We start from the raw sequence: 27,509 nt of genomic DNA on the forward strand, positions 1-27,509 counted from the left end.
ATTATTGTTGGAAGTAAAGTATCGTGTCTTAGCGGTCCTGATGGTTGTCACGGAATGGCTTGCTGTTTGAGACATGTGGAAGATCCACTCTGAGGACCACATTCTCAAACATTTCTTCGTCTCATCTCGACTGTTTCGCAATCTCTAGTTGAAGTAATTGTGGTTTTCTGAGAGGGGTTGTTTATAATTCTAGTAATATAATTATTTTGCATCGTCAGTGGGAAAAAACACCCATGACTTAATGATAAGTGACTAATTATTTATACAGCCTTTGAAATAGTTGTGATTAGAGACGGAAGCGTTTTAAAATGCGAGTTTTGTAATGTAACGCAGAAAGTATCGTGTCACATTTCCTTGCTGTCAGAATCCTCGTTTGCTTTATTCTTCATGTAAGGGCACTGGTTAAGAGCCAAAGCAAATAAAGGAAGACGAAAAAGAAAGAGAGAGAGAGAGAGAGAGAGAGAGAGAGAGAGAGAGAGAGAGAGAGAGAGAGAGAGAGAGAGAGAGAGAGAGAGAAAGCGCTTTATAGCTGCTGTATCATAAGTATTAATACAACTTTGTCCCAGTCTTGGTGGTGTCTGATTTAAAATGTATAATTCCTAATATTTAACTGAGTATTGATTTAGTACCTTGCTTCATGTTAGAGATGATGTATACTTGTTAACATTTCATCAGGTGTTGAGTTGATCTCGTGCTATGCGTGTGACGGCTAATACATCGAGTCCAGTTCATGTATAAGGGACTGCATTTGGTGTCTTATCTCAACTACTTTTATGAACAAACAGTAGCAGATGTATTGGCTTGTGCGAGGTTATATTAGGCCAGCGAGAACAAGTAAATGTCTGTGAATATCCTTCTTAACTGGCTGTAGTTGAAGGTATTGGGATTTTCAAATGATTATATGATTCTAATGTTAGTTTAATGTTCTTTATTATTAATGAGAAAAAAAAAAAGCCAATGAAAATCCCACCAATGATCTTTGTGGTCTCTGACAATATTCCCTTTTGGAAGTGTGAATCGTTTCAAAATATGACCTGGTGTGTAGGAGAGCAAACCTCCGCGGTGCTCTATCTTCCTTGGTGGTGCCTGTGACTTCCCCTTTAAAGGACCAGCGTGTTTGGGAGCAGCAAATATTGAACACGCCTGTGACTCATCCCAAGCAAGTCTCTAAAATATATATATTCGATGGATGTTCTTTGATAAACACCAATGTTTACCACTATTCGGAATATTAAAACATTGGAAATTTGGTGTCGGTGGAGATACTCAAAATTATTAAAGTATTTTCGAGTTAGAAAATTTATATGAAGAGGGGCCTTCGATGGTAAAAGCTTTAATTTTTACAGTGCTTCAGATTGCCTTCGGGATCTTTGAAAATTTGCTATCAGAAATAATAAACGCTGCTGTGAATTATTTCCAGTCTGAAATTAATTATGATGAACGATAGCCACTATTGCTCGCAACTTTTCAGAACACCTTGAAAATTGGTATCATTAAAAAATATTGAATGTGTCATTACCATCCTTTGGCGATCTGTGTGATGGACGTCTGTTGACTGACACCAATGTTCGTCACGTTTCGGAACACTTTTAGGGGCTTTGAAAGTTTGACATCATCGGAGATCGCGAACTGTGGGTCATTATCAGCCTTTCAAGATCTTTGTGTTGAGTCTCCGTTTATAGCAAGGCAGGAATGTTCACAACGTCTCAAAATATTATAACACTGACAATTTAGTGTCACTGCCGACGTTCAGCATGTGTCAGTTTAAATCTTAGGAATATGCATGATGACGTTATTTTTCACAACGTTTCAAAATCTGGTGTCATTGAACATACTATATACGAGTCATCTCAGGTCTAGGAGTCTGTATGATGAGCGTCCATTTGTTGTTTACGTTTTCAGAGCCTTACAGGTCTGAACATTTTGATGACAGGAATTACTAAATGTTTATGCCCCATTTGAGGTAGAAAAAAAAAAAAAAAAAGAAAAAGAAAAATCACCGTGACTATACTGATAGCAAGGTGGGTGATGGCTTTGGTGACACACACACACACACACATACACATACGCACACACACACACACGTACGCGCGCGCGCATACACTTAACCCTAACAGCTCTCCCTCACACACTATTGAACGGATCACCCTAATATCACTCCACCCTTCCCTTCATTTCCTCCCCCTTCATTCCTCTTTTACTCTTTTTTTTTTTTCCTTTCATCCACGCCTTCCCTTTTTTCTTCTTTTCCAACTCCATTTTTTCTCTCTTCCTTTCCCTCCCATATTTTTCACCTTCCATTCCTTTTCCTATTCCCATCAACTTCATTTCCCTTCTCTTCCTTTTTCTTCTCTTACCATCTCTTCCCTTTAATTTTCCTTCCCTTCTCTACCCATTTCATTCTCTTCATCTTCCCGCTTCCTTTCTTTCTCTTCCTTTTCTCTTCATTTCCCCTTTGCCCACTTTCTTGTTTTTCTTCTTCCCCGCACTTTATTCCTTCCTTTCCCTTCCCCATTAACTTCCCTTCTCTTTCCTTCCTTCTTTCCATTCCCTTCCCATCTCTCCTGCCCTCCTTTCGCTATTCTTTCTCCATACATCGTCTCCCCCTCCCCCGCCATACACGGTCGATGTTTCTGACAGCTCCTTTCTATTCAGTTCTGGGGTTGTTTCTCTTCCTGATCTTTTATACAGTCCATCCACCTCCGCTTCGATCCTCCCTCCCTCCCACGCTTCAGTAGAGGCCATATCATCCTGGCACCCACACACTTATCTGTCATCCCTATTCCTGACCTCTTTCCCCTTCCGTTCTCTCTCTCTCTCTCTCTCTCTCTCTCTCTCTCTCTCTCTCTCTCTCTCTCTCTCTCTCTCTCTCTTCTCTTTCGTACTTAATTTCCTCTCCCTCGTTCATTTTTTTCTTTTTATTTTTTTTTACCTCATCTCAATTTGCGTTCTTTTCTCCTCTCTCTTTCAGCTTCTCTTTTCTTCTTTTCCTTTCCCTTCTTGCATTCCCTTTTCTTTTCTTCCTTATCTATCTTTCATTTTTATTCCCTTCTTCTTTCTCCTTTTCCCGTCTCTTCTGTTCCCTTATTTTCTCTTTCCCTTCCCTCTTTAGCAATATACACAGACACTCCTTTCCCTTCTCTTATCTTCCTTTTCTTCCCTCTCCTTCATTCCCTTCTGTTTCCTTCTTTAGCCACAAAAGACGCATGGCTCCCACCCACACTTCTCCCCTCATCCCCCCTCCTCCCACTCCACTTCCCTTTCCTTGTCAACAAATACGAACTACCCTCTCAGACACGTGTTTAGCCAAAAATACCTTCCCTAAACTGCCCAGGTTCAGTAAAGCCGCCGTACTGAGAGAGGGATGGTAATGTACGCACGTTGAAACCCCCCCCCCCCAATGTTTTGTAAAGGAAACAGTGGGTTATAAGAGAAGAGTAATGTGCGGTGTGTTAAGGAAGCAGGAACATTACGTCGGGGATTAAAGGATTGTTAGGATTGTACTGTTAAAGTGTTGTTAGTGGTGTTTGGGTGAATTGTTATGTGTGTGGTAGGGAGTTGATAGATTATTATTATTATTATTATTATTATTATTATTATTATTATTATTATTATTGTGTTTTTTTATTCGCTTTTGCTGGCTCGTACTTTTCGCACTTTTTTTTTTTTTTTCGTTTCCGATAACTTATTATTTTTCATCTTTATTTTTTATTTTCTATTTTAGGGGGAGTTTTTCCACCAACTTACTTTTCACTGCCACATACCCACACATTTTTTTTTTTTTTTTTTCTTTTTCTCACCGTCGTCTTGTATTCCCTTTTCTTTTATTTCCACAATTTTCTTTTTGTTTTTTCTCTCTTTTCCATTTGTACCCTCTTTTTTTTTTTTTTATTATTTGCAGTCTTTTGCCACTTTTGCATGTATTTTTTTTTCCGGCTGTTAAAAAAATCTTTCATTTATTTTCCGTCTTTACTTCTTTCCAATTTTCATTTTCACCTCCATTCTTTTCACCTTACCTTTTTTTTTCAGCCTTCCACTTCTCCTCCTCCTCCTCCTCCTCCTCCTCCTCCTCCTCGCACTATCCAAACATTTATTTATTTGTTTACTTCCTTTTAAATTCATCCACTACTTCTCTTTACTCCTTATCGTATTCTTCGCACATTTGTTCCACTAGAGTGACATAAGTGCCTGTGGTCGATAAACAAACGACGGAGTAAAGAGCATGTAAGGTTAAGTTTGGTTACGCAGAATGGAGTGTCTGTAGAATGTAGATTATTCATTTATCTATTTATTTCTTTTTTAGTTTATCTTGCATTGTTAGCGGTCTTATGATGTTTGCTCTTCGCTCTTAAAGGCTTATAGATTGCTTCAATGATTGTACTTTCATTCATCCATCCATCTATTCATTTATCTATCTGTCATCCATTTATTCATTCATTCCTCCATCCATCAGTCCATCGACCCATATAAGTACTTTCTACCCACTTACTTTCCTCCCTTCTCTCTCCCTCCCTCCTATCTTCCTACACTACATACACAATCCTCCCTCCCTCCCTCCCTCCCTCCCTCCCTCCCTGTCCATGTGACTGTATCCAAGGCACACATTCATAAACTTAAACGCTCTGGGTTCTAAGGATTATTTCCCAAGGTCACAGAGGCGATCAGTAATATTTTCATGGAGTTTGGGGTGTTTTCTTTCATTGATGATGCGAAATTCTCTTTAAACTTTCGCTAGAATCAGGAAAACACTCTTGAGAACTCCCTATCACTCCCATGAAAGATGGTTTTCTTAAATTGAGTTCCACGTAGAGACAAAACGAGGAAATGACTAGGAATACCATTCGCATATGGATTTGTCTCCTTATGTATCTACCTAATTACCCATTAATATAATATGCACCTATCCATCAATATGTCGATCCTTTATCTGCTTTCTTTTATACTCCCAAGTTCCCCTGATCGACCTCGAGGTAGTGCAGAAGGTTCGTGAGCAGAGAGAGAGAGCTGTGTTCTTTTTTATTCTTTATTCCCTCCCTCATGAAGACAGACGAGCGAGCCGATACATTGATCTCCTCCACACTTTGTACTGAATGATAACTTTCCCTGTGCCGTGATGGGTTTTTGCTTTTTTGTCCATTGCAAAGAGAGAGAGAGAGAGAGAGAGAGAGAGAGAGAGAGAGAGAGAGAGAGAGAGAGAGAGAGAGAGAGAGAGAGAGAGGTTACTGTAAACACGAATAGACGAATGTTTCTATGCTTGAAATAATTTTAGCTTCACCACTAAGTTGTGTTAATGGTGCCCTTTATGGCGTATCCTCTTAATACTTTAACAACAGGGACAAGAAAAAAAGGTCGCATTCTCCAAAAGTTCGGTGTTTTATCTCGACTACACTTAGCAGGCTGTAGTGGAAGTTATCGGGGAGTTTCAAGAATGTTTTCATGATTCTAGTTACAGTTTTACAAGGATTCTGTATCATCAGTGGGGAAAAACACTCACGAGCTCACGAGAACCTAACTGATCATATGTGGCCTTTGAAAACAGTGGGAGAGAGCAAAAGTTTATCGTTATTTCCATGGTTACTACTCCTCTGAACTTGCTAACCATATGGCCTCCCCTTTCCTCCTCTACAGCCATCGTGCACAAGGCTTTCCACTTATTCTCACACTTCTGTCCATCTCATTAATGCAAGAAATAGCCACTACTTTCACTCTCTCATCTTTGTCCATCTCATTAATGCAAGAATTAGCCACTTCTTTCACTCTCTCATCTTTTTCACTGGTCTCGAATTTCTTGCCTGTTTTTGCTTTGTTTCAAGAGATACACATCAACACACCTTTTAAACTAAACTTGGGAATGCTCTATACTTAGTCTAATTCTTATTCTGTATTCTGTCCACCTTACTAATGCAAGGGTTTAGCGGCTACCTTTGCTCTTTCTCATCCCTTTCAATGGTAAATTCTGGAATCGTTTGCCTGTTTTTGTATTGTTTCGAGAGATAAACATCAACACACCTTTTAAACTAAAGAGACTAACATTTTTTAGAACTTTCTCTCATATACGTATCTCGGAAGTACTAACATATAATGAAGCGTATCTTTTTTTATACTATTTTATGCTCTTGCATCAGTTTCCTTCACACGTAAAAAGAGAAAGAGAAGAACGAAAACCAATAGTGTCACGTGGCAGCGTTGCGTGGCACTCCCGGCCTGTATCCCATGGCAGCGCCCGTGACGGATTAGTGCAGCAGGCTCACGCTTTCTCCGTGGGCCGCCCCAAGGCTGTCATTCCCCAAGGCTGTCATTCCCTTTCTCTAATTGTCCATCTATTATTAATTGTACTGCTGCCTGTCTTCATAGCCCGAGAGAGAGAGAGAGGAGAGAGAGAGAGGAGAGAGAGAGAGGAGAGAGAGAGAGAGAGAGAGAGAGAGAGAGAGAGAGAGAGAGAGAGAGAGAATTTCCCTTTAAATTTTGTCGTACTTGTCTTCCTCTATTAGTTTCTCTCTCTCTCTCTCTCTCTCTCTCTCTCTCTCTCTCTCTCTCTCTCTCTCTCTCTCTCTCTCTCTCTCTCACACTTAACCAGAAGGAATGGTGTTTACTTATTCAATACGCGACTAGTAGGGACACCAAACCATAAACACGCATACACCATTAAGAGACTGCCGTATGTATGTAAATAAAAGTCTGATAACTTATAGGTGATGGGAGAAATTATTAAGCAGTGAAGGGTGTAGTAAGAACAGAGGAGATCATGGAAAAAGAACAGTACAGATTGCCTCTATTGCTGTAGGAGCACCACACACTACATACACACACACTCACAGGATATGCAGTGAGGCAAATTAAAGCTGTGAAGCATTTTGTTCGTTGTTAACCATTTCACCACTAGAGGCAGTTCCCATGGTTGGCAAAATTGGTTGGTTATTATGTTATTAGGCAGAAAGGATTAAACGGAGAGATAATAGTTGTGAGTCTAAAAAATAAAGTTTGCATGGAGAAAGTTAAGAGAGAATAAAAGATTTTTGTATTGTTTAGGCGACATAACTATTCACTATACATCAGTACAAAAGCAAGCGGCTGTAAAACGTACGAGGGGTTATGGGAAAAGAGAGTCCAGTAGTGAAAGGTTTAATTGAGGTAAATGTTTACAACAAATATCTTTATCTTGCTTACCTTAGTCATGTAATAATATCCGGGACGAAATTAGACTGACATTGAGAGATTGGAGGTGTTAGGTATAATAACTTGCTTTAATAACTTGCTTTACGTGTACAGATTAACTCGCTCTCCATATTTGCTGGCTATCTTTCCTCAAGAGTGCAAAACAGTGGCCTTTTTTTTCTCTCGTGTGTGCTGCTGCTTCGCTTCCTTTATGCTTGAAAAAATAAATGAATAAAAATAGAGAAAAAAGTAGGATAGGAAATATACTACAACGCATTGCATGTAAACCACGTTCGTTGCTTTTTACTACATTAAGAAAAATTAGTTTAGAAAGTGTATTATCAGAGAGAGAGAGAGAGAGAGAGAGAGAGAGAGAGAGAGAGAGAGAGAGAGAGAGAGAGAGAGACCTTCGACAAAATTTGAGGTGTTATCAATGGATGTCTACGTGTTTGGGGACAGGATGTGATGTAATACTGCGCCAGAGAGAGAGAGAGAGAGAGAGAGAGAGAGAGAGAGAGAGAGAGAGAGAGAGAGAGAGTATGCTAAGGTACAGGAAAAGTGTTGCCTTCCTTCCCCTCCATCCTGTGTAACGTTTATGTGTGAGTAGATCCCCTCCTCCTCTCTCTTCCCCTTCTCCATCCACTCTTCCTTTCCGCCTCCCTTATCCACTTTTCCTTTCTCTCCTTTCTCTTTTCCTTTCCATTCCCCACCTCCCTTTTGCCTTCCCTCTTTCTGTCCCCCCCTTCTCCATCTACGCTTCCTTTCCCCTTCCTCACTCACTCTTCCTTCCCTTCCCCTTCTCTCAATTTCCTTCTTCCCTTTTGTCTCCTCTCTTTCTCTCCCGCCCTTTCTTTTCCCACTCTTCCTTTACCTTTCCTCATCTACTCTTCCTTCTCCCTTTCTTCATTTCCCTCCCCCTCCATAATTTCTTTCCTTTCCTATGTTACTCCGTCACTCCACTCACGTCACAACAACCAACCTTTCGGCGAGAAAAATAGCTGAGGGGACAAGTTCAACGTGTCTCCTCGGCCCAATACTCCCCTCTCACTCTCTTGTGCTGGCGCGTAGGCGACAGTCACGCCAACATATCAGACGCGTCTCGGGAGGGCGCGGAGAGTAAATCCCAGTAAATCCCTGAGTGCTCACCCGGGAAATCCTCTTGTGTAATCCCTTTCCTCTTCCTCCCTTCTCCATGTTACTCCACTTACTCCTCCCTTCCATACTTCCTCCTTTTCCTTTCAGTTCCCTTTTCCCTCCCCTTTCCCTTTAGGACTTCATAAACTCCACCTTCCCCCCTCCATCCCTTGCCTTCCCTTCCCTGTAATTCCATAAACTCTTCCCTCCCTCCCTCCCTCCCTCCCTCCCTCCCTCCCTCCCTCCCTAACCTATTCCATCCACTCACCTCTCCTTCCCCTTCCTGTCTTCTCCCTGTCCCCTCCTTACCACCTCCCATCATGCACAGACACGCACATGCATAAACATACATACGAGTACGTGAGGCATCCTATTTAGTGTAGTGAAACATCAACTAATGAATTATTCTGTTAGTAATCTACACTCATGCACAAAAAACACACACACACACACACACACACACACACACACACACACACACACACACACACACACACACACACACACACACACACACACACACACACACACACACACACACACACAGAGGGCGTCGGTATCTTACAAACTCGCTGGCTTACTCAAAACAATACGTTATTCGTTTTCTTTCACTGCGATATATATAAAAAAATTCACAGCACTAAAGAATCGTTGTTCAAAATCACTATTAGAAACTATGAGAAAGGAAAGGGATTAAAACATTAGATTTTTTTTTTGTCTAGCAAGTATAATGTATATATATATAGGTGAGAGAGAGAGAGAGAGAGAGAGAGAGAGAGAGAGAGAGAGAGTAGCGGAAAACTATCACCTAGCACCTTGAAAGATTAAAAGTAAAAAACTCAGCGTAGAAAGCGTGATGAAGTAAAGAAACACGCTAATTATTTTGTTTTCTCTGTTCATTGCGTTTGGTTTGGTATGATAAAGTGCACTTATATTATATATTTGTTCCTTTCTCTTTTTTTCATTGATATGAGTTCGGAATTATTCATGAAAGTGTGATTGATAAGTCGTTTGTTCGTTCACGCGCGCGCCCACACACACACACACACACACACACACACACACACACACACACACACACACACACACACACACACACACACACACACACACACACAGTTTAGTTAGTTTATCGACAAAATATAAGATTACAAAATACATATTACATATAAATACACCTTGTTCATTTAAATTTTGCATATCCCTCGTCTTGTCTCTTTTCACTTCAAGGACTTTACCATTTGAATCAATAAATCAATAAATCAAAATCTTCAAATATTCAACTAACAACTCCATAAAATTCACAAATCTTGGAACGCATTGATAAAAAAATATACAAGTTCGTTTCATCAAACTCCTTATTTTCATAACTAAATCCAAACGTACCCAATAAATCCCTAAAACCACACACACACACACACACACACACACACACACACACACACACACACACACACACACACACACACACACACATCCTGCTCATCACTTTCATTACGAGCGTTGCAGTACCTTCCACCACCACCACTGCCAGCCAGCCAGCGAGCCTCAGCCACTAAGTACATCCGTAGACAAGCGCGCAACATCACGTTCTAGGTTCACGCTTTCGTCTCGTCATGCATTCTTAGCTTTATTCAGGAGAGAGAAAAAAAAAAAAAGACGGATTGATACTTTCTTCTGTTCTCCCGCTTGACCATTGTTCTTTTTTGTTGTTGTTGTTGTTGTTGTTGTTGTTGTTGTTGTTGCTCTGCTTCTTCTTCTTCTTCTTCTTCTTCTTCTTCTTCTTCTTCTTCTTCTTCTTCTTCTTCTTCTTCTTCTTTTCCTCCTCCTCCGCCTTCACCTCCTCCTCCTCCTCCTGATTCTTAATAGTCACAACCACAAAAAAAAAAAACTTAGTGAATAAAATAAAACTGATAGATAAATAAATTAATTAAAACCAGGTGTGATAAAGCTTCCCTTCTTGACAATTTCGAACTGTAACATATTTGAATTTTCTTTCATGAATAAATACGACGTGATCTATGAAATTACGTGTTTTCACTTTCCAGCCATGATTTCCAATAGAACATCCGGGAAATCATTAAGTTCGTTTCTGCTCTAGGCATAAAATATGAAATGACTTCTGAATTATCCTTATGGTGAAAAGTGTTGACGAAGTGGCGCGGTGCCGGATGATTCACAGCGCGTGGGCAGATACATGTTTTCTTAGTATAGTGTTTAATGATAACTCTTTAGAGAATATCAAATGCTGCCAACTTGCCTCAGCACTCTCCAGCTCACGTCTGTAAGCTATACGAGAATGTGTGTCGCTCTTAATGGTGTGAAATGACCCCCTTCTCTCTCTACCCTCGCCTCCTTTCCCTTCTTCTCTCCTCCTCAGAGGCTATAATAGCAGCAGCACATTTCTCGGCCATTACTCTTTGCTCCTTCCTTTGTTCTTACTCATTATATTCACATTATTTTTCTCTTTTATTCTAATTCTGCTCGTCTTCCTCGTCGTCGTCCTTCTCATTCCTCGTTCTTATGTTCTCGTCCTTTCCTTCTTCATTTTCGTCACCGTCTTCGTCCGTTTTCATCGATCTCCTCCTCTTCCTCCATTTTCGTTGCTTTCATCATCTAAAAGAAGATAGGGAACTTTTAAAGGTTATGAATCTTTAAAAAAAGTTAAGGTAAATTTATTGATAAGGATAACAGGCGAATACAGATAGGTAGGTATGCTTTATGAAAGAACTGCAACGTGTAGGACTAATGTTTTCTTGCAACTTCCCTTATGTTCTTATGTCGTCGTCTCGTCCTCGTCCTCGCCTTTATTTCTCGTCTTCATCCACCTTCCCTTCCTCTGTTATGTCCCCTTCTCCCACATGTACTTTATTAGTAATGCGTAGGTCAGCACACACCTTCACACACCAATATCACTATTATCTGTTCTTCTCCAGTACTCTGTGTGCTCTTGTGGCGACAGTGAGCGGTTGGAAGCCTTCGTGGTAGCGTATATCGAGATGCAAGCGGCGTAACTAGCACTGTCTGACTCACTCGCATGATTTCACACCGAGAGATTACTACTAAGAGTGTGTGGGAAGGTGGTGGAACATAGACTAACTAGGAGCTTTACGTATCATAATTTTTGCGACACTCACACACACACACACAACTAAATAGATAGAAATAAGCTCACGTTCAGAGCTTGCTGGTAATGTGGCAATAGGATAAAAGGCTTTGAAAGGTTCAATAGATTTATGGATTGGGATGACAGATTGTATTAGGTCTATTGAAACTCCTTTGAAGACGGACCTGCATCACACACACACACACCAGACACTACCACTTTGGATAGAGTTGCAGGACAGTGTAGGAGACGGTGATGTCACTGTCTACCTGCCCTGAACCGTGCTGCTTGATAGTGGTAGCGATGGTGGTGGCATTGGTGGTGTTGACAAGGTGCTGTGGAGTCTTTACCTGCATCACGCACATTATACCTGGTAATGAGCTGTTGGTGATGAGATACAGGCGGGGGACTGAAGCGTATCCTGAGACACTTCTGCGCCGCATCTCCACTACATTTAAAAGGCTTTAGTTGAAGTTGTACTGATCTTTAAAGGTGTCTTTTATGATTCTAGTTACAGATTAACAAGATTTTTACATTAATAACAGGATAAACACTCTTGAGAACCCTGCTAATAATTTTTGTAACCTTTGAAAATAGTGGAGAGCAAAGCGTTTCAGAATACGGGTGTTTGAACAGGCATACCAGTAGAGTGGCAACAGTGGTTCAGTGTGCAGGGCCTCGGGGCTGAGGAATGTGTGCCGCCCCAGGCCGCACCGTGTGTAGGGCTCTAGTACTCACGGGTTGAATGACCAACTGATGGTCCTGCGAGCTAACAAACGTTCCCTGTGCAGGTGCAGGCAGTATAAGGCTGCTACTTTGCGGTTGTTCTCCTTTACGCCGGGAGCCATCTTACCTGCAGCACAACACTCGGGGTTACATTATTGTACGATCATTTTCTAGCCATTGTACCCCGTATCTCCCTCAAAGAAATATATAAATTCATAGATTTTTTTTTATTATGTTTCTTGGGATTTGTGATAGCATTACGGCATTACGTGATGACAAAAAAAATAATGATAAATAATATAAATAACTAAAAAAAAAAAAAATCCTGAATGAAAATGAGAAATTACCGCATTGGCGTTCCTATAAAGAGCGAACATTTGGAATGTGAATGTAGCGAGTTTGAATAGGCTTTTGTTCAGAACTGTAATGGTAGTAATGGCATACGCTTTGTGTGTGTGTGTGTGTGTGTGTGTGTAACTGACTATAAGAAGTGACGACAGCGAAGAGTGTAATATACGTGCAGAAACTCAGGAAAGACTAGCCAGATATGTAAAATTTACATACACAAAGAGAACTACACAGTTGTAACCTAGCCTCTACACACCAGCATCGGACTCTTCAGTGTGGCAGGCCCGTATTCTAAAACACATCAAAACTTCAAACTTCAGAAGGCTCTATTTGAAGTTAAACGATATTTGTATGGTTCCAGCGACCGAATAACACGATTTCTATAATATTAAAGGAGAAAAGTCTTGAGAACCCGGTCAATCACCTCTGGAGTCTTGGAAAATAGTCGTGGTAAGAGAGCAAAACGTTTCAGAATACAGGCCTCGCGCTGGAGGTGGAGGTGGAGGTAGTACATTAACGTGGCATCCCAGCGCGTGAGTCAGCTGATCCTTCCCTCGTGATGCCTCCCTCCCTCGGCCGACGCGTGACCCACATCCTCAACCTTCACCCTCCCTCTCCCTCGCCGCCCACACCCCTGAGTCCCCACCCCACACCACGCCCTTCTATGTCAAGCGGCGCCGGCTAGGACACTAACCAAATTATTCTGTGGTCTTTTAAGCCCTTAAAAGTGAATATTATTATCATCTACGCACCACTTCTAAAAACTCAAAAAGAATTTTTTACATACTTATAATAGTTCCTAAATAAGGAACATAGCCCTATAACCAGACAAGAATTTTGAGATTGATTTTTTTTTTATTCAAACATTTTTGCTATTAAAAAATTTCCTTTACAGAATGTTGAGTCATGAAAAGTAGAAGAACATTGATATGAAAAATATATATCACTTGATAGTGTGTCTTTTTAGTTTATTTTATTTTTCATATTTCTTCTTAAACCTATTTTTCTCACCCCTTCAAGTCCTATTATTGGATTTCACTGGTGGACAAGCTTTCCGATCATCGCCTACAACTTTTAGACTCTTGTTTTAATGATGAAGTTTCTTGAATAGTTTTGTATTGGAGAAAGGACAGTATATATATATATATATATATATATATATATATATATATATATATATATATATATATATATATATATATATATATATATATATATATATATATATATATATATATATATATATATATATATATATATATATATATATATATATATATATTTCTCTCTCTCTCTCTCTCTCTCTCTCTCTCTCTCTCTCTCTCTCTCTCTCTCTCTCTCTCTCTCTCTCTCTCTCTCTCTCTCTCTCTTACATTATTTTTTACAGTGCCCTAGTTTTAACAAAGGGCGACCACACTAGGGAGAGAGTTAAAGATGCGATGGCGATGCAGCAGTCACAGTGGAGCCAGCAGGAGTTCCCAGGCTAAAGTTTCCCAGGCTGCCTACAAGTGAATGAAATACCCGCATGTCTGATCCATCATGATGTAAAACAGTATTGGTGTCAAGTGATTATTTGATGGGATGGAATAGCAGAGTGGTGTGTGTGAGGGGGGGGGAGGGAAATCAAGCAGACAGACAGGCAGATAGAGAGACAGGTAAGCAGGCAAATACAGAGATGGGGGAAGGGAAGTGCTTAGTCAAACAGATGAACAGGCAAACACACACACACACACACACACACACACACACACACACAGAGAGAGAGAGAGAGAGAGAGACCGTAATTTTTCTTTACTTATCTTTCTTTTCAGTGTTTCTTGCTTACCTTTCTTTTTTTCTCAGTTTCCTTTCTTGTGTTCTCTTTCTTTGCCATTCATTTCTTTCTCATTAGTTTTTGTTGTTTTCTTTCATTTCCAATTTTATTATCATTTTTTTCTCTTTCACTCCACTTTAGGAACGCACACACCAGTAAGAACACAACAGCTACAACATTATCAATTTGTAATGCCCTGTGTTGAGTGCATGTGCTGCTATAGATTGATCCAGTTTTGCGTATCATTCAAAGAGTGAAATCTTGCATAAAGAAAAATAATAATAATAATAATTCCAGTGGAGCATTCATGGAAATGTGTGTGTGTGTGTGTATGCAATATTTTTTATTTTTTTTTTGTAACATGGTCAGTATATTATCTATCAATCTGTCTATCTGTGTGTGTGTGTGTGTGTGTGTGTGTGTGTGTGTCCCAGCTGGCAATACATGAATACCAATATTTTTGTTTATTTATTTATTTATTTTTATTTTTCTAATTCATAGGCATAATTTCATTAATGTTAAGTATTGGGGATATCCTTTCTGCCATTCCTTATGACTTAAATTCTTCCTGGTGATTTGGCTTTCTGACATGACATGCTTAACTGGGTTGTAGCAGGCTGACTAAGACCCACTGTAACCATGTGTATTTTTATAATAATTATAGCTAAAAAAAATTGTAAGCAATCCATCTTTCTCTCCAGGCAGGCGAGGCCACAGGAGTAATCATGGTGGCTTTAGGAGTAGAGAAAGAGGAACACGTCCTCAGATGCACGTGGGAGAACATAGAGCCAGTCCCTCAGGAGCCCCTCATCACATATATCCTGAATAAATGTGCCCAAGCTGGAGAAATTGATGCCTTGGTAAGATTATCTTAGAATATTTGATGTGCTATTTGTCAGAAAGTAGCACCGTGGAACTCAGAGGAAACAGGAATAGGATTATTTTCATTTGGCATTTTCATTTATCTCATTTTCTACTGAATATTGCTCCTTATGTTACCTTGTGTACAGTGTATTACCATTTGAGTTGAAGTGATCACCAAAACTGAGATAGATTTTGATCAAATTGTTCATCATGCCAGTTCATTTCTACATTCCTGTCATGATAAGCACCACAATCCTGCCACCACTGCCATCACCTCCACATTGACCATTACTGTACATGAAGTATCAGGTCTGTAATCCTAGTCTCATGTAGTATTAGAGATGCTGTATTAGATTCTTATCCTTGAAACACTTGGGAATTTTTTTCATTTTGATTTTTTTTTTCACATACAATGAACTAAATGTCTCACAGCTACTAGAGTGGTAGAATCTGAAACACTATGAAGTTTTGTACTATAAGAGGCAAGTTTTTTTTATATAGTGAGACTGCTTGGGTTCAAACTTCCCAAAAGATTTTGTGAGGTGCTTGTCCAGTGTGGTGGTGGAACAGTCAAGGTCAGCTCCTCCTGGTGTTGGTCATTAAGGTTCAGCCAGCTGTGCTCCGTGCCTTGTTATCTCCACCAGGGACAATGTGGCAAAATTATGCTGGATATGTTTATAGTGTTATAATGGCAGTCATGATCATGGGCTTGCATAATATTGCCAAGTGTGCCTGTTGAAGTAAATACTTGTGGAAGGCATTGCACAAGACTTCACTAGTACAATTTTTTTTTTTTTTTATTCAGATATTCCTACCTTCACTGCTTCCTTAGTGGGAATCTGATTTTACTAAGTTTTTGATATGCTTTACTTTATGAACAAAAAATGAAAAATTTTATGTACATAATTGTTGTGTGGAGAAATGCTCAGCAGGTAACATAAAACTTACTAGTTCAGTCTTGGTTTATGATGGTTTCATGGAAGGAGAGGAAACAGATACCTGAAAAACCATTATAGGCTTCATACCTTAATCAATTTCCAACTTTTGATGTCCACTGAAATAAAACTTATCCTTAAATTAGACAAGAACTTAGTTTTGTTGGAAAAAACAAGATAGTTTCCTTCATTGATGATATGTGTTCCTGCTCCAGGTAGATGGTGTGTCAGGAGAGAAGCTGAAGTACAGTGAGCTGACTGCCTGGGTGCGTAACGTCAGCTATGGGTGGCGGGCAGCCGGGTTGGAGGCTGACCAGGTGGTGTGTTTGGTCACCCCAAATTGTATCCTTGCCCTGCCAACTTTCCTTGCCACTGTTGCTGCTTCAGGCATTGTAACTTTTGCCAATCCACTCTACACCCCAGGTTACTATATGATTATTTTATGTTTTACATGTCTTAGTTTATATGCTGCACTAACCCTGTTATTGTAATTTCACAATCTTATTTTTTTTGGTATAACTATATTTTATATTTTAATTTGTGTGTACAGTTTAACCTTCTCCATATGTGAGGTAGCAGAAAAAGAAACTAGGGAAAATAAATCAAATTGCTTATGATTGTGTTTGTTAATGAATGTATACATACATGTGCCATACTCATCACTTTTCTTGGCCTTTTTCCCTTTTTTTCTCTTTTTTCCCAGTGCATGGCATTTATTACTAGCAGCAAGATAGAGAGGAAACTGTAAAGCAAGCATTTGTAACCCTCAGTGATTCCTGCTGAGTGATTTTAATCTGTCTAATTTACCCACTAATACAATGTAGAAGACCAGAACTGCTCTTGTATGGTTCTCTCTCTATACTGGTATTTATCAAGTTTTTCTTCATTTGATATATCTGTCACTTCTCTGTACCTGATTGTGTAATTGTCATATTGATGGCTCTGGGTAGGTTTGGTTAATTTAATTTCATTTGTCTAAAACACTTTTTTGATTTGTACCTTCCCAAGTGGTGTGGGACTCTATGAAGGAGGTTTGGAGGTTGCACACACAGCTGTTCCCTTGCTTCTGCTTTGTAGTTTTGCATGCAGACAGAAAGTCTTGTTTTTTACCAGTCCAGTCAGTGATGGATTGGTAAGAGTAGGGCAGCCAGGCAGCACATCTCGTTGGATGAGGTAAGCAGAACGTTGGAACCTATGCCACTCAGTGCAGTATCACTAGCAGTTGTGCTTTCATTTGCTCCTAAGTTGTTAATGCTACTCATAGTTTGGCTAAATAGACACTCATTTTAATGTCTGGTTCAATTAATTTGTCATAAAAAAGTGTACCAGACAAGATGTCCATAGCTTTCAGATCCAAGACTGTAGTGTTTGGAAAATAACAGTAGCAGTGATATCCTTTGTGTATATCTTTATCTGTATGCTGACAATAATTAACAAATGCCAGTCTATAGGTTATGAGAGATTTTTGGATAGTAAAGCTCAAATGGGGTTGTTAGAATCCTGAGTTTCACCTTATTATTATTATTATTATTGTTATTATTATATTATTATTATTATTATTATTATTGTTATTATTATTATTATTATTATTATTATTATTATTATCATTATTGTTATCATTATTATTATTATTATTATTATTAGTAGTAGTAGTAGTAGTAGTAGTAGTAGTAGTAGTAGTATCATTATTATTATTACTATTATTGTTATTATTATTATTATTATTATTATTTTTTTTTTTTTATTTATTTATTTTTTATTTATTTATTTTTTTCTATCATTAATTTGAGTAAAGTTTTACTATCAGTGTTGTTCTGAAAGACAGGCTGTATGTTTGCTGGTCAGCTTTTGTTTCCTAATGACAGTTCTATCACCTTATCAATATGTATTTTTATTCCTATTTTCTCACATAGATTATTTTGTACTAATTAAAGCACTCACTGTCACCTGTAATGAAAATGGTGTTTCCAGTGGTTAAGAATGAGGAGTAATAAGTTTCAAGACCATTAAGGTGAGTTTGTTTGACAGATGAGCTGCATCGGCACATCAACCACAGCGGCTCCTCCTGGATCGTTGTCCACCCGCTGTTCCTCCCGAGTGTGCAGGCTGCTATCAAGGATAACAAGAACATAAAGGTGACCACATGTGTACATTCCTAGCTCAGGGTAATGGCAGCTTAAATAAATGATGCATTAGAAATGCTCAGATTGCACACTGATAAATATTCAAAGTCCTCACACTGTTTGTTACTTATTCTTATAAGAATTATTGGCTGCTGTTCATCACTTTCTCTTTATATATACCCAATTTTTTTTTTAAAGTTGCTGTTATTATTACTTTCATTAATATTAAATTTTTTTTAAATCACTCAGGGTATTTACATCTTGGGAAATGAAGGCAAGGATGATGTCCAGCCTGTCACCAGCCTGTGGAAAGAAGCCCCGGCTGATTGGGTGTGTGACGGTGCCTCAGGGGACCAGGTGTTGCATCTACCATACTCCTCAGGCACCACTGGCCTTCCTAAAGGAGTGGAAATTACAGCTACTAATTGGCTTGCTGTGCTTTCATGTATTGGGTAAGAAATGCATACACTGTCTTATATTTAAATGTTCTTCTTAAGTGCTTTTGTTTAAATGTTTTTATCAGGTGCATTTTGTGCCTATCAAAAAATACATAATTAAAACTACAGTATTAGAGCTAAATAAATTATGATGTATTTTTACTATATTTTATCTAAATGAATATTCACAACTTAGTTAAGATTAAACAATGCATGAATTTTTCAAAGTCCTTAATTACCATTACATGATTACATGTCGAGTCTTAAGTGGTACAAATGACTAAATAACCCAGCCATTCTTCTCTTTCAATAAAATTGAGACCAAATTTGAGCCCCATAAGGACAGTTGATGTTCCCTTCTTCATGTAGGTATTTCTGTTTTCCCCTTTTCATGTATTTTCCAGAAGTGATATATGATAGGCCTTGATATCCTGTTCATATTTACTTATTTCCTTCATTACACAAGTTGCTGCGTGGCTGATTGACTTTTTGAGACTAAGACTGTGTTGGGTAAGTGGTGACCAGCACTCAGCATGATCTCAGTTGTTAAATTCAGTTGTTGGATCTCAGAGCAACTAAGATATGATTGCAGCCTGCTTGTGGGAGCCATGGTGACTGTTTATCCTTATGTTGCTCATTCCTGATTATCCAGTATGTTGTTAGCGCATGATAGTATACTTAGAATAAATCCAGTTGCCAGTGGTAGGTGTCTTATAGTCTTGGTTTGATAAGATAGTGTATGTGATCATTATTGGTGCAAGATTGATAATACTGGATTATTGCTTTCTGAGTTTCTGAATCTCATACAGTGAGGTGGATTGAGGAGTGGTCCTCTCTCCTTATGGAGGCCTAGAGGCAAAGATATGTAGGAATGCAGGTGAATATACACATGTAGATGCCTTGTTTTAGCTGTCCCCTTGAAAGGGGCTTATCAGCTGGTGTGTGTGTGTGTGTGTGTGTGTGTGCATATATATATATATATATATATATATATATATATATATATATATATATATATATATATATATATATATATATATATATATATATATATATATATGACTTTCTGAGTAGTCATAACGAATACCAGTTCTGAAATAATTGTAGCACAAACCCTTGCTGTCAGTTGGGTTTGCTGTGGTCATGATTATTTTATCCTTTCCTGCCTGGTCTAGAATTGGTCCTGTGTTAACAGTAGTGTCCTTTTTCCTGCTTTCTTTAGTGTAGGAAATAGTAATGAAATTATCATGATGGTGATGATGATGATGATGATGGGTAAAAATTGGTTTATTGTAAGAATTAATGTAATTTTTACTTAACAGCACTGCCTGTTATTACTATAATCCTATGATTTGAGAATTTATTCTCTCATTTATCATGTGGGTCTTTGCCTTCATATCCTCTTAGCATGTCTCTGCTTATTATGCATCAAGATTTTATGATGATTCAAAACAACACTCCATACCTTCATGCTTACCGAAACAAACGACTACTGTTCTCTGTAATGCCCATGGCAGAGAAACACATTAGAATGCTGGTACCAAATTCAGGTGATGGATATTGAGGTTGCCAGCATGTAGTGCCATAAAGATTATAAATATCTGAGTGAGTTATTATTGATGTGAAGTATTTTCTAATTGTCTACCATGTATAAAGTATAGCTATGGTCGGTAGTCAATTAGCTGACTAGACTCACTTTTACAGTTTTAGTATGCATAATGTTCACGGAGACTCATAATTCCTCTGATCTGCAGACAGACTGTTGGTTTTCATGCTTTGTTAGAAAGTCATCAGCTGGTCAGAGAACTTTGAATGAAGTGAAAATAATTAGCACAGTCTAAATGCATGCAGCAGATTAGTCAGCGTGTGATCATGACTGTCTGAACAGCCTCAGGTGCTACTGTAATGCCCCATATTTTATGAAAATGGAGGCATTTATTAAATGAGTAGCCATGAGGGGGATTGAGTCTCTGACAGAACACTTATGGTAACATGATTGTAACATGTTATTGTTTATATTAAGATGATCACCAGGGCCAGACAGACTTTGGTTGTCCTGCCTCTGCACCACATCCAAGATCACACAGGCCATTGGCTGTGTGACAGTGGATGAAATATTATTTCATTGTCTGCTGATGTTTTTAACATCTGTGGATTGCCTCACTTCGCATTTTACAGCAATGAGGATAATGTGTATAATAATTTTAATAATGCATAAATCTATTGATCATGTTTTCATCCTCAGGAGGAAAGAATATCTGGACATCAGAAGTGAAGATGTCATTTTGGGAATCCTACCATTTTTCCACATCTTTGGAATTGGAATGGGCCTTGCTGCTCTCTCTCATGGAGCCACCATGGTCACTCTCCCCAGGTTTATCCCAGATGTTTTCCTGAAGGCACTGCAAACTTACAAAGTTAGTATAATGTTATTTTGTCTACCAGTAATTCTAGTTCAACAGTTGCTGCATCTATTTTGATAAAATGTAACTTTATTTTGTAGAAACCTTTAATTTATCTGAGTATGTTCACAGTCCTCATAGAAAGTGATCACATGAAAGAGAAAGTAGTATGAATGATGCATTCATACTTTCACTAATATCTTCCATCTTGATATATATTTCATCTTTCTCTTAATAAGCATAACCTTTTTATCTTCAGTTTGTCATCTTCATATACATAGGATGGATAAGGAATGCTCTTGGTAGCATTCATGTGCAGGAAACAGGGAAGAGGAGAAGAGGAGGGCAAATGGACTGAAGTCTTACACCAGATCTGATATTTACTTTCATTTCCACCAGGTCACACTGGTGCCGGTGGTGCCTCCCTTGGCTATCTTTTTAGCCAAACATGAAATTGTTGCCAAATTTGATCTGAGTGCTGTGAAGAGCATTGTGTGTGGAGCTGCTCCTCTGTCAGGAGAGGTGCAGGAAATACTGTGTAAAAGGGTAAGCTTATGTATTTAGTGTATGACAAAGTTGTTGTATTTGTCTCATTTTTGCAAATAGTATCTTCTGTTAAATGCTTTTTTAGAATAGTCATGAGGACTATACATGAAATAGGGGGATGACTGCTACCTGATCTCCAGTACTTATCTCCAGTATTGTTTGTTTATTGCTCACTCTCTCTAATTTGATTATTGTTATTTTTTAGTGTGACCTTGATCAACAATAATTGTATTTACAGATAATCATACAATTGTTGTTTTGGTTGGTGATCTTTATATGAAACATTCTGAACAGTCCTCATTATTTTTGTGAATTCCCTTAGGAGAGATTTCATAATGACATCTTTTTTTTTTATGTAGGAGGGACACTGGCCAAGGGCAAGAAAAATTTAATAAAAAAAAAATCCCACTGAGATGCCAGTTCCCGAATAGGGTCCGAAGTGGTGGTAAAAAATTGAAGGATAAGTGTCTTGAAACCTCCCTCTTGAAGGAGTTCAAGTCACAGGAATGTGGAACTGTCTTAAAGCTTCTGTTTTGCTCTATATTAGAAAGATTGCATTGTTCTGTTTCCAGAAATAGCTATGAGCCACTCTATTACATATTGAAAGGATTAACACTATATTTTCTGATTTCAAGTTTCCAGAAGTAACTGTAAGGCAGGGCTTTGGCATGACGGAAACAACCCTTGCAGTGTTTGCCAGCGAGTCCAACGAGCCTGGAGCTGTGGGCCATATCACGGCACACAGTGAAGCCAAGGTAACTAACTACATTGCTTGATTGGACAAGTTGAGTGAGACCAAGTGAACTGTAGATAAATTTGTGATAAGATTTTTATCTACCTTTGTTACTTCATCAAAGAATAAAAAAAGATCATAAACTGTCTTGAAATGGATAGCACATCTGTGGTGTGTAAATAAGTAGGTAATATTCCTCTTATGCTGGTGAATGTAAAAATTTCTTGATTTAATTATATGTAGATGTTCATAGTCAACTTTTCCTAGTCTCAGGATTGAAAGAGATTGGAAGTTCTTTCTGTTTGTTTATCTTCACTGAATTATTTGGATTAACTGCATTAACTAGAAATAATCCTTGAGCAGCCAGTTAAGATGAAGCAATTTTTCACTATTTTAAGCAGCTTGTGAATTTTGCAAGTTTTCAGCAAGGAAAAGATAATTTTTATTACATTGTATCTTGATAGCAGTCTGTTAGTTGCACCCATGAGTGCTGGAGTTGTAAATTCAAGTCAGATATATACAGTTGAAAGATTTCTGTAATGACATTATTTTCAGGTTGTTGACATGGAAACTGGTGATTCTGTCGGACCAAATGTAGATGGAGAATTGTGTGTGAGAGGTCCAGTAATTACTAAGGTGAGCTTTCATGATAAATTTTTACCTTTAGTAAGTTTTATGCTGTGGATATGTGGGACCTTGTGCAGTGTATGGTAGCTACAGTAAACCATGGAGAGATTAATTGGCCACAGATTCTTAAGATAATGAATGCCAAAGTAAATCAAATCTAGTGATGTCAAGTGTTATCTTAAAGTATTATAGTAAAATATACTTGTGTATGAATCAGTTATCTTAATTCTTGTTACATTGGCTGAATTCCTAGTTTGGTGTTTTCCCAGATGCCACCACATGTGCTCCATCTTCATCATGTACATTTCAGGGTTACTTTAACGATGAGAAAGCCACCAGAGAGCTGATAGATTCTAGCGGCTGGCTCCACACTGGTGATGTGGGCCACTTCAGTGAGGATGGAGTCTTCTACATTGTGGATCGCATCAAGGAGCTTATCAAGTACAAAGGTTTCCAGGTACTGTGAGGAAATGAATCGTGTGTATAATCAGTAGCAGTATTGGTATAACGTGAAGCACTTAAATTAGTTTTTTAATGTGGTATGTACTAAGGTTATCTGAAATTCTAAAATTAATAGTTTAAAAGAAAGGATTTTACAATTACTTTGCACATTTTAAGCAATTTGTCTTCTTCTATGATATGTCTATAACTTTACTTGTATATTTTCTTTGATCAGGTTGCACCAGCAGAACTTGAGGGTCTGTTGGTAACACATGAGGCCATTGCTGATGCTGCTGTCATTGGTGTGAAGGATGAGGAGGCTGGGGAGTGTCCAAAGGCATATATTGTACAAAAACCTGGAAAAACAATTGATCCTGAAGACATTATTGCTTGGGTCAAAGGTGAGTTTACTGAGTTCTGAAGGCAAGAAACACTAGGCTAATTCTGGAGGTGAGATCTATCCATCTTCATAGCAGGCCAGCAGTCCCACTTGGCATCATGGCCCAGACAAAGCACCTCACACTCATACCATCATTAACAATCTTAGCCCTTTTGGCACCTTGTGGAAAGGGACTGAGAAAGCAGAACAGACAGAGATTAGATAACAGAGGCATATGCAAATACCAAAAATCAGAGAATTTCTTCTGATTCTTTAAAATTTCTCATAGGTAAGGTAAGGTAAATTTTCAGGTGCTTGATATTCTTTGCTGATACCACTTTTTCATATAGTGTATTGTCTATACAAATAAGTGTGTGAATATGATTGTAGTGCCCAACTTTTTTCAGGAGAATGATTATTGCTTTGGTCTTTTATCTGCAGAGAGAGTGGCTCCATTCAAGCGGCTGCGAGGAGGTGTGGAGATCATTGATGCCATTCCTCGCTCACCTGCAGGAAAAATATTGCGGAAAAACTTGCGTGAACAGCCAAATGGTGCCTAGAAATTTAAATGTAAATTATATGTAAAGTATAAGCTAAAGATATTGCTTTACCCTTGCAGAATTCTGTGTTTTTGGGTAATTCATTGTGTAGAAAATTTGTTATTATTAAAAGATCAGTGGCATTATGAATTGTTTTCAAGGTGTTGGTTTCCAGTTTTCAGTACAATTTTCTCACTGTTTTGTGAAGTGACATGTGCCCTATAGAAACATTCCCCACATATCTTGGGTATTTTATAGACAAAGATATGTTACTGTTTTAAAAATATTTAAATGATATGAAATATGTTACAAATGTAAATTTTCAGTTTTATTTAATGAAATATACCCAAACTATGAACTTTCATAGATTTGAATTCCTAACCTGCACAGAAGTAAAGGTATATGTTAGTTTATTTGATTTGTAGCAAATGTCAACAATCTTTGTAATGTATATGACGGGAACATCTAAAGGAAGGAGGTTGTAGAGATGGGTGGGACACTAGTGCTAGAAATCATTATGGGTGAGGAACAATCAAACTGGTGAGGTAAAGACAAGATTAGTGGACAACAGTAAACACACAACTTCAAGGGGAAAAAAAAGAACAGGTATTAGGTAAAAATGCAACGACAAAAGGTTACTTTTTTTTCGAGAGCACGTGCATAAAAATAATGAACAATATAAAATTTAAGTACTAAGTAACCTGGCTATAGCTGTGTGTATGTGTATGTGTGTATGTGAAGAATAGTAGTGACCGTGTCTCTCTCTCTCTCTCCAATTCTACATACAAAAAAAAAAAAAACGAACACGGAAGCAGAGAGAGAGAGAGAGAGAGAGAGAAATGGGTTGTCAAGCTTCAAATGAGGAGAGGGAGCACTGTGATAAAAACCTTGACACTTCTTTTTGTTGACTGAAATAATACATACATGAAATAATAACATATATTAGTAATGACAAAGGAACAATAGTGACCATAAAATAAAAACAGTACGACAGTAGTTTTATATTAATATCAACATACAAAAAATATGAAGATTGGAACAGTGGCAAAGCTAAAAATAAAGTCTAATACTGTTATCATTAATAATCATACCAACAATAATGGCTTAAGTAAGAGAAGGAAGGTAATGGTGAGAAAATAAAAGCAATGCAGAGGGTAACAAGAGTCGTGGTCTTATGACATCATTCAAGCTTCTGACTTCGAGTGTGAGTGCGAGACTGTGTGTGTTGTGTCGATGGCTTCTTTCATTCCACGGATCGAGTGACTTGACTGCATCACTTTGCCAGGGTAATTATTGAATGCCAGCAGGTGTTTTTTCCATAAGATATGTATGCAGTAATGTTGAGGTTAGAGTAGGGTTGCCATATAATATATTATGAACTATCAAAATTCCGGACACCTTCACTAACACCTGATTATGGTCCTGATATGATACTGGAAAACATGTAAATTAATTAAAAGAAACTCAACTTATTTACCTTTGCATATGGCTGATAATCTTGAATTCCGTTTTTCCACTTGGCTTAGTTGCTGTCTTATAACTCTTCTTCAACCACTGCGTGTTGCTTGATGTGCCGATGCATATTTTTCTGTAGATCTTATATTTTTAAGTAGTTCCTTGTTGGACTTTAAAAAGTTGAAGAAGTCAACGCAAGGGGTATCTCGGTAGTTGTACTGTACAGTCAGAATACCTTTCATTGTATCAACACTCAGCTTGTTCCTTTCCTTCGTCCACTGACTTTGCATCAACGAAAAGACTCGCTCCACATTAGCATTGTGGGATGTTACAGCAAAAAAGAATTGTGCAATTCTGAGCAGTTCTGAGTGGCATTCAATATTCTTTGATGCTTCAAAGTATCTGGTCCATTTTTTATGTGCTGGTAATTTACTGAAGTCTTCATCATTCTTGTTCCTTTCTACAAACTGTCTCAAGTTACAAACTTGGCTTCCCACTCATCCCTGCCTTTTTTGAAGCACGGGAGTTTTTTCTGCATCTCTGCAGTGAATATACACTTTCGTTTGGACATCTTGACAAGAACAAGTAATAGTTGTAATGACGAGGTCACAAGGCCGCAAACAGTAATCCAAACTGACCCCTATCAGAGCTGGTGAAAGACGGGCGCGAGCGCGACGTCAAGTGAGGCGGCGTTGGGAAGGCTGCGAGCACCGACTTCATAATAGGACCCATACACGTCAGAGTCTTGACCGAAACCAAACCAAAGCAGCTGCCACTCGGTGAACCCCCCCCCCCTCTCTCTCTCTCTCTCTCTCTCTCTCTCTCTCTCTCTCTCTCTCTCTCTCTCTCATCATTTCAACCCAAGGAAATTTAATAAATGTGATTTTTTTTTTACAGTTAGTAATGATGGAAGGTGAAATTCCGGACATTTGAGGGATTTTCAAAAATCCCCCCGGACGCAGATTTCGTTATTTGATTTCCGGATATGGTCCGGGAAAATCCGGACGTATGGCAACCCTAGGTTAGACAAAGCAGGCAACTCTCATTACTTGTAGAACTAGGGTAGGATTAAGTTTGAATAAATAATGATAGGTAATTTTTTTTTATATTTCTTCTTCTTCTTTTTCTTTAGCTCCTTATCTTTTGCCTCCTCCTGCTACTGTTGTTGTTGTGGTGGTGGTGGCGGTGGTTTAAATATCGTCATCGTTTGTGTCGTTCTTATTATTCTAGTTTTTTGTTATAAACGACCCAAAAACTAGTAAGAAAAACTACATCAGGCAAACATATAGTAACATTGTTCGGTTATCATTGCTTGTGAATCTTAATTAAAACATGAAACTAATGATGGTAAACAACAAAGGGAGGGATGAGGGAATACTTAACAATTATCTAGAGTCCTTTCACGACCATATTACTAGTCTGTTATTTTCCATTCTTTCGCATACACCTATAGATACACCTAAAACAAATAAAAGATTGGGGAGAAGTGCGCCCGTCCTTGGGTGTTCAAGGGGGATGGTGGGGGGGGGGAAAGCACCCATGGTTAGGTTAGGGTAGCGAATGTTAAGTAATACTGGGAAATTACTGATGTGTGAGGACCGAAGAGACGTAACTGCGACGTATCGTTAAGGGTAATTATCTAGTCCTTTCCCGGCTTTATTACAAGTCAATACTCTTCAATTCTTTTGCATACACTTTTAGATATATAAGGTGTGGGAGACGTGCCGCCGTCCTTTTGGGGGCGTC

General features: G+C 38.5%; 1 protein-coding gene across 7 annotated transcripts in view; it reads left to right on the forward strand.

The window, feature by feature from the left end:
• LOC135111111 (uncharacterized) overlaps window positions 1-24,669 on the forward strand; it is a 37,312-nt gene extending 12,643 nt beyond the window's left edge. For 4 of the 7 annotated variants that reach the window (XM_064024071.1, XM_064024075.1, XM_064024070.1 and 1 more), the window contains 11 exons: window positions 14,984-15,142; window positions 16,297-16,504; window positions 18,110-18,216; window positions 18,454-18,656; window positions 20,887-21,058; window positions 21,443-21,589; window positions 22,225-22,344; window positions 22,878-22,958; window positions 23,260-23,406; window positions 23,626-23,791; window positions 24,211-24,669. In XM_064024071.1, coding sequence (XP_063880141.1) covers window positions 15,008-15,142; window positions 16,297-16,504; window positions 18,110-18,216; window positions 18,454-18,656; window positions 20,887-21,058; window positions 21,443-21,589; window positions 22,225-22,344; window positions 22,878-22,958; window positions 23,260-23,406; window positions 23,626-23,791; window positions 24,211-24,329 — 1,605 coding nt within the window. In that variant the 5' untranslated portion in view covers window positions 14,984-15,007 and the 3' untranslated portion in view covers window positions 24,330-24,669. Of the gene's footprint in view, window positions 1-11,639; window positions 11,769-14,983; window positions 15,143-16,296; window positions 16,505-18,109; window positions 18,217-18,453; window positions 18,657-20,886; window positions 21,059-21,442; window positions 21,590-22,224; window positions 22,345-22,877; window positions 22,959-23,259; window positions 23,407-23,625; window positions 23,792-24,210 lie in introns of those variants that run through there. The other 3 variants (XM_064024072.1, XM_064024076.1, XM_064024074.1) reach the window with 2 other exon arrangements.
• The last annotated feature ends 2,840 nt before the right edge of the window (window positions 24,670-27,509 follow it).

This window comes from Scylla paramamosain, chromosome 21 (assembly GCF_035594125.1).
Source record: "Scylla paramamosain isolate STU-SP2022 chromosome 21, ASM3559412v1, whole genome shotgun sequence".
In the NCBI taxonomy this organism is placed as follows: Eukaryota; Metazoa; Arthropoda; class Malacostraca; order Decapoda; family Portunidae; genus Scylla; species Scylla paramamosain.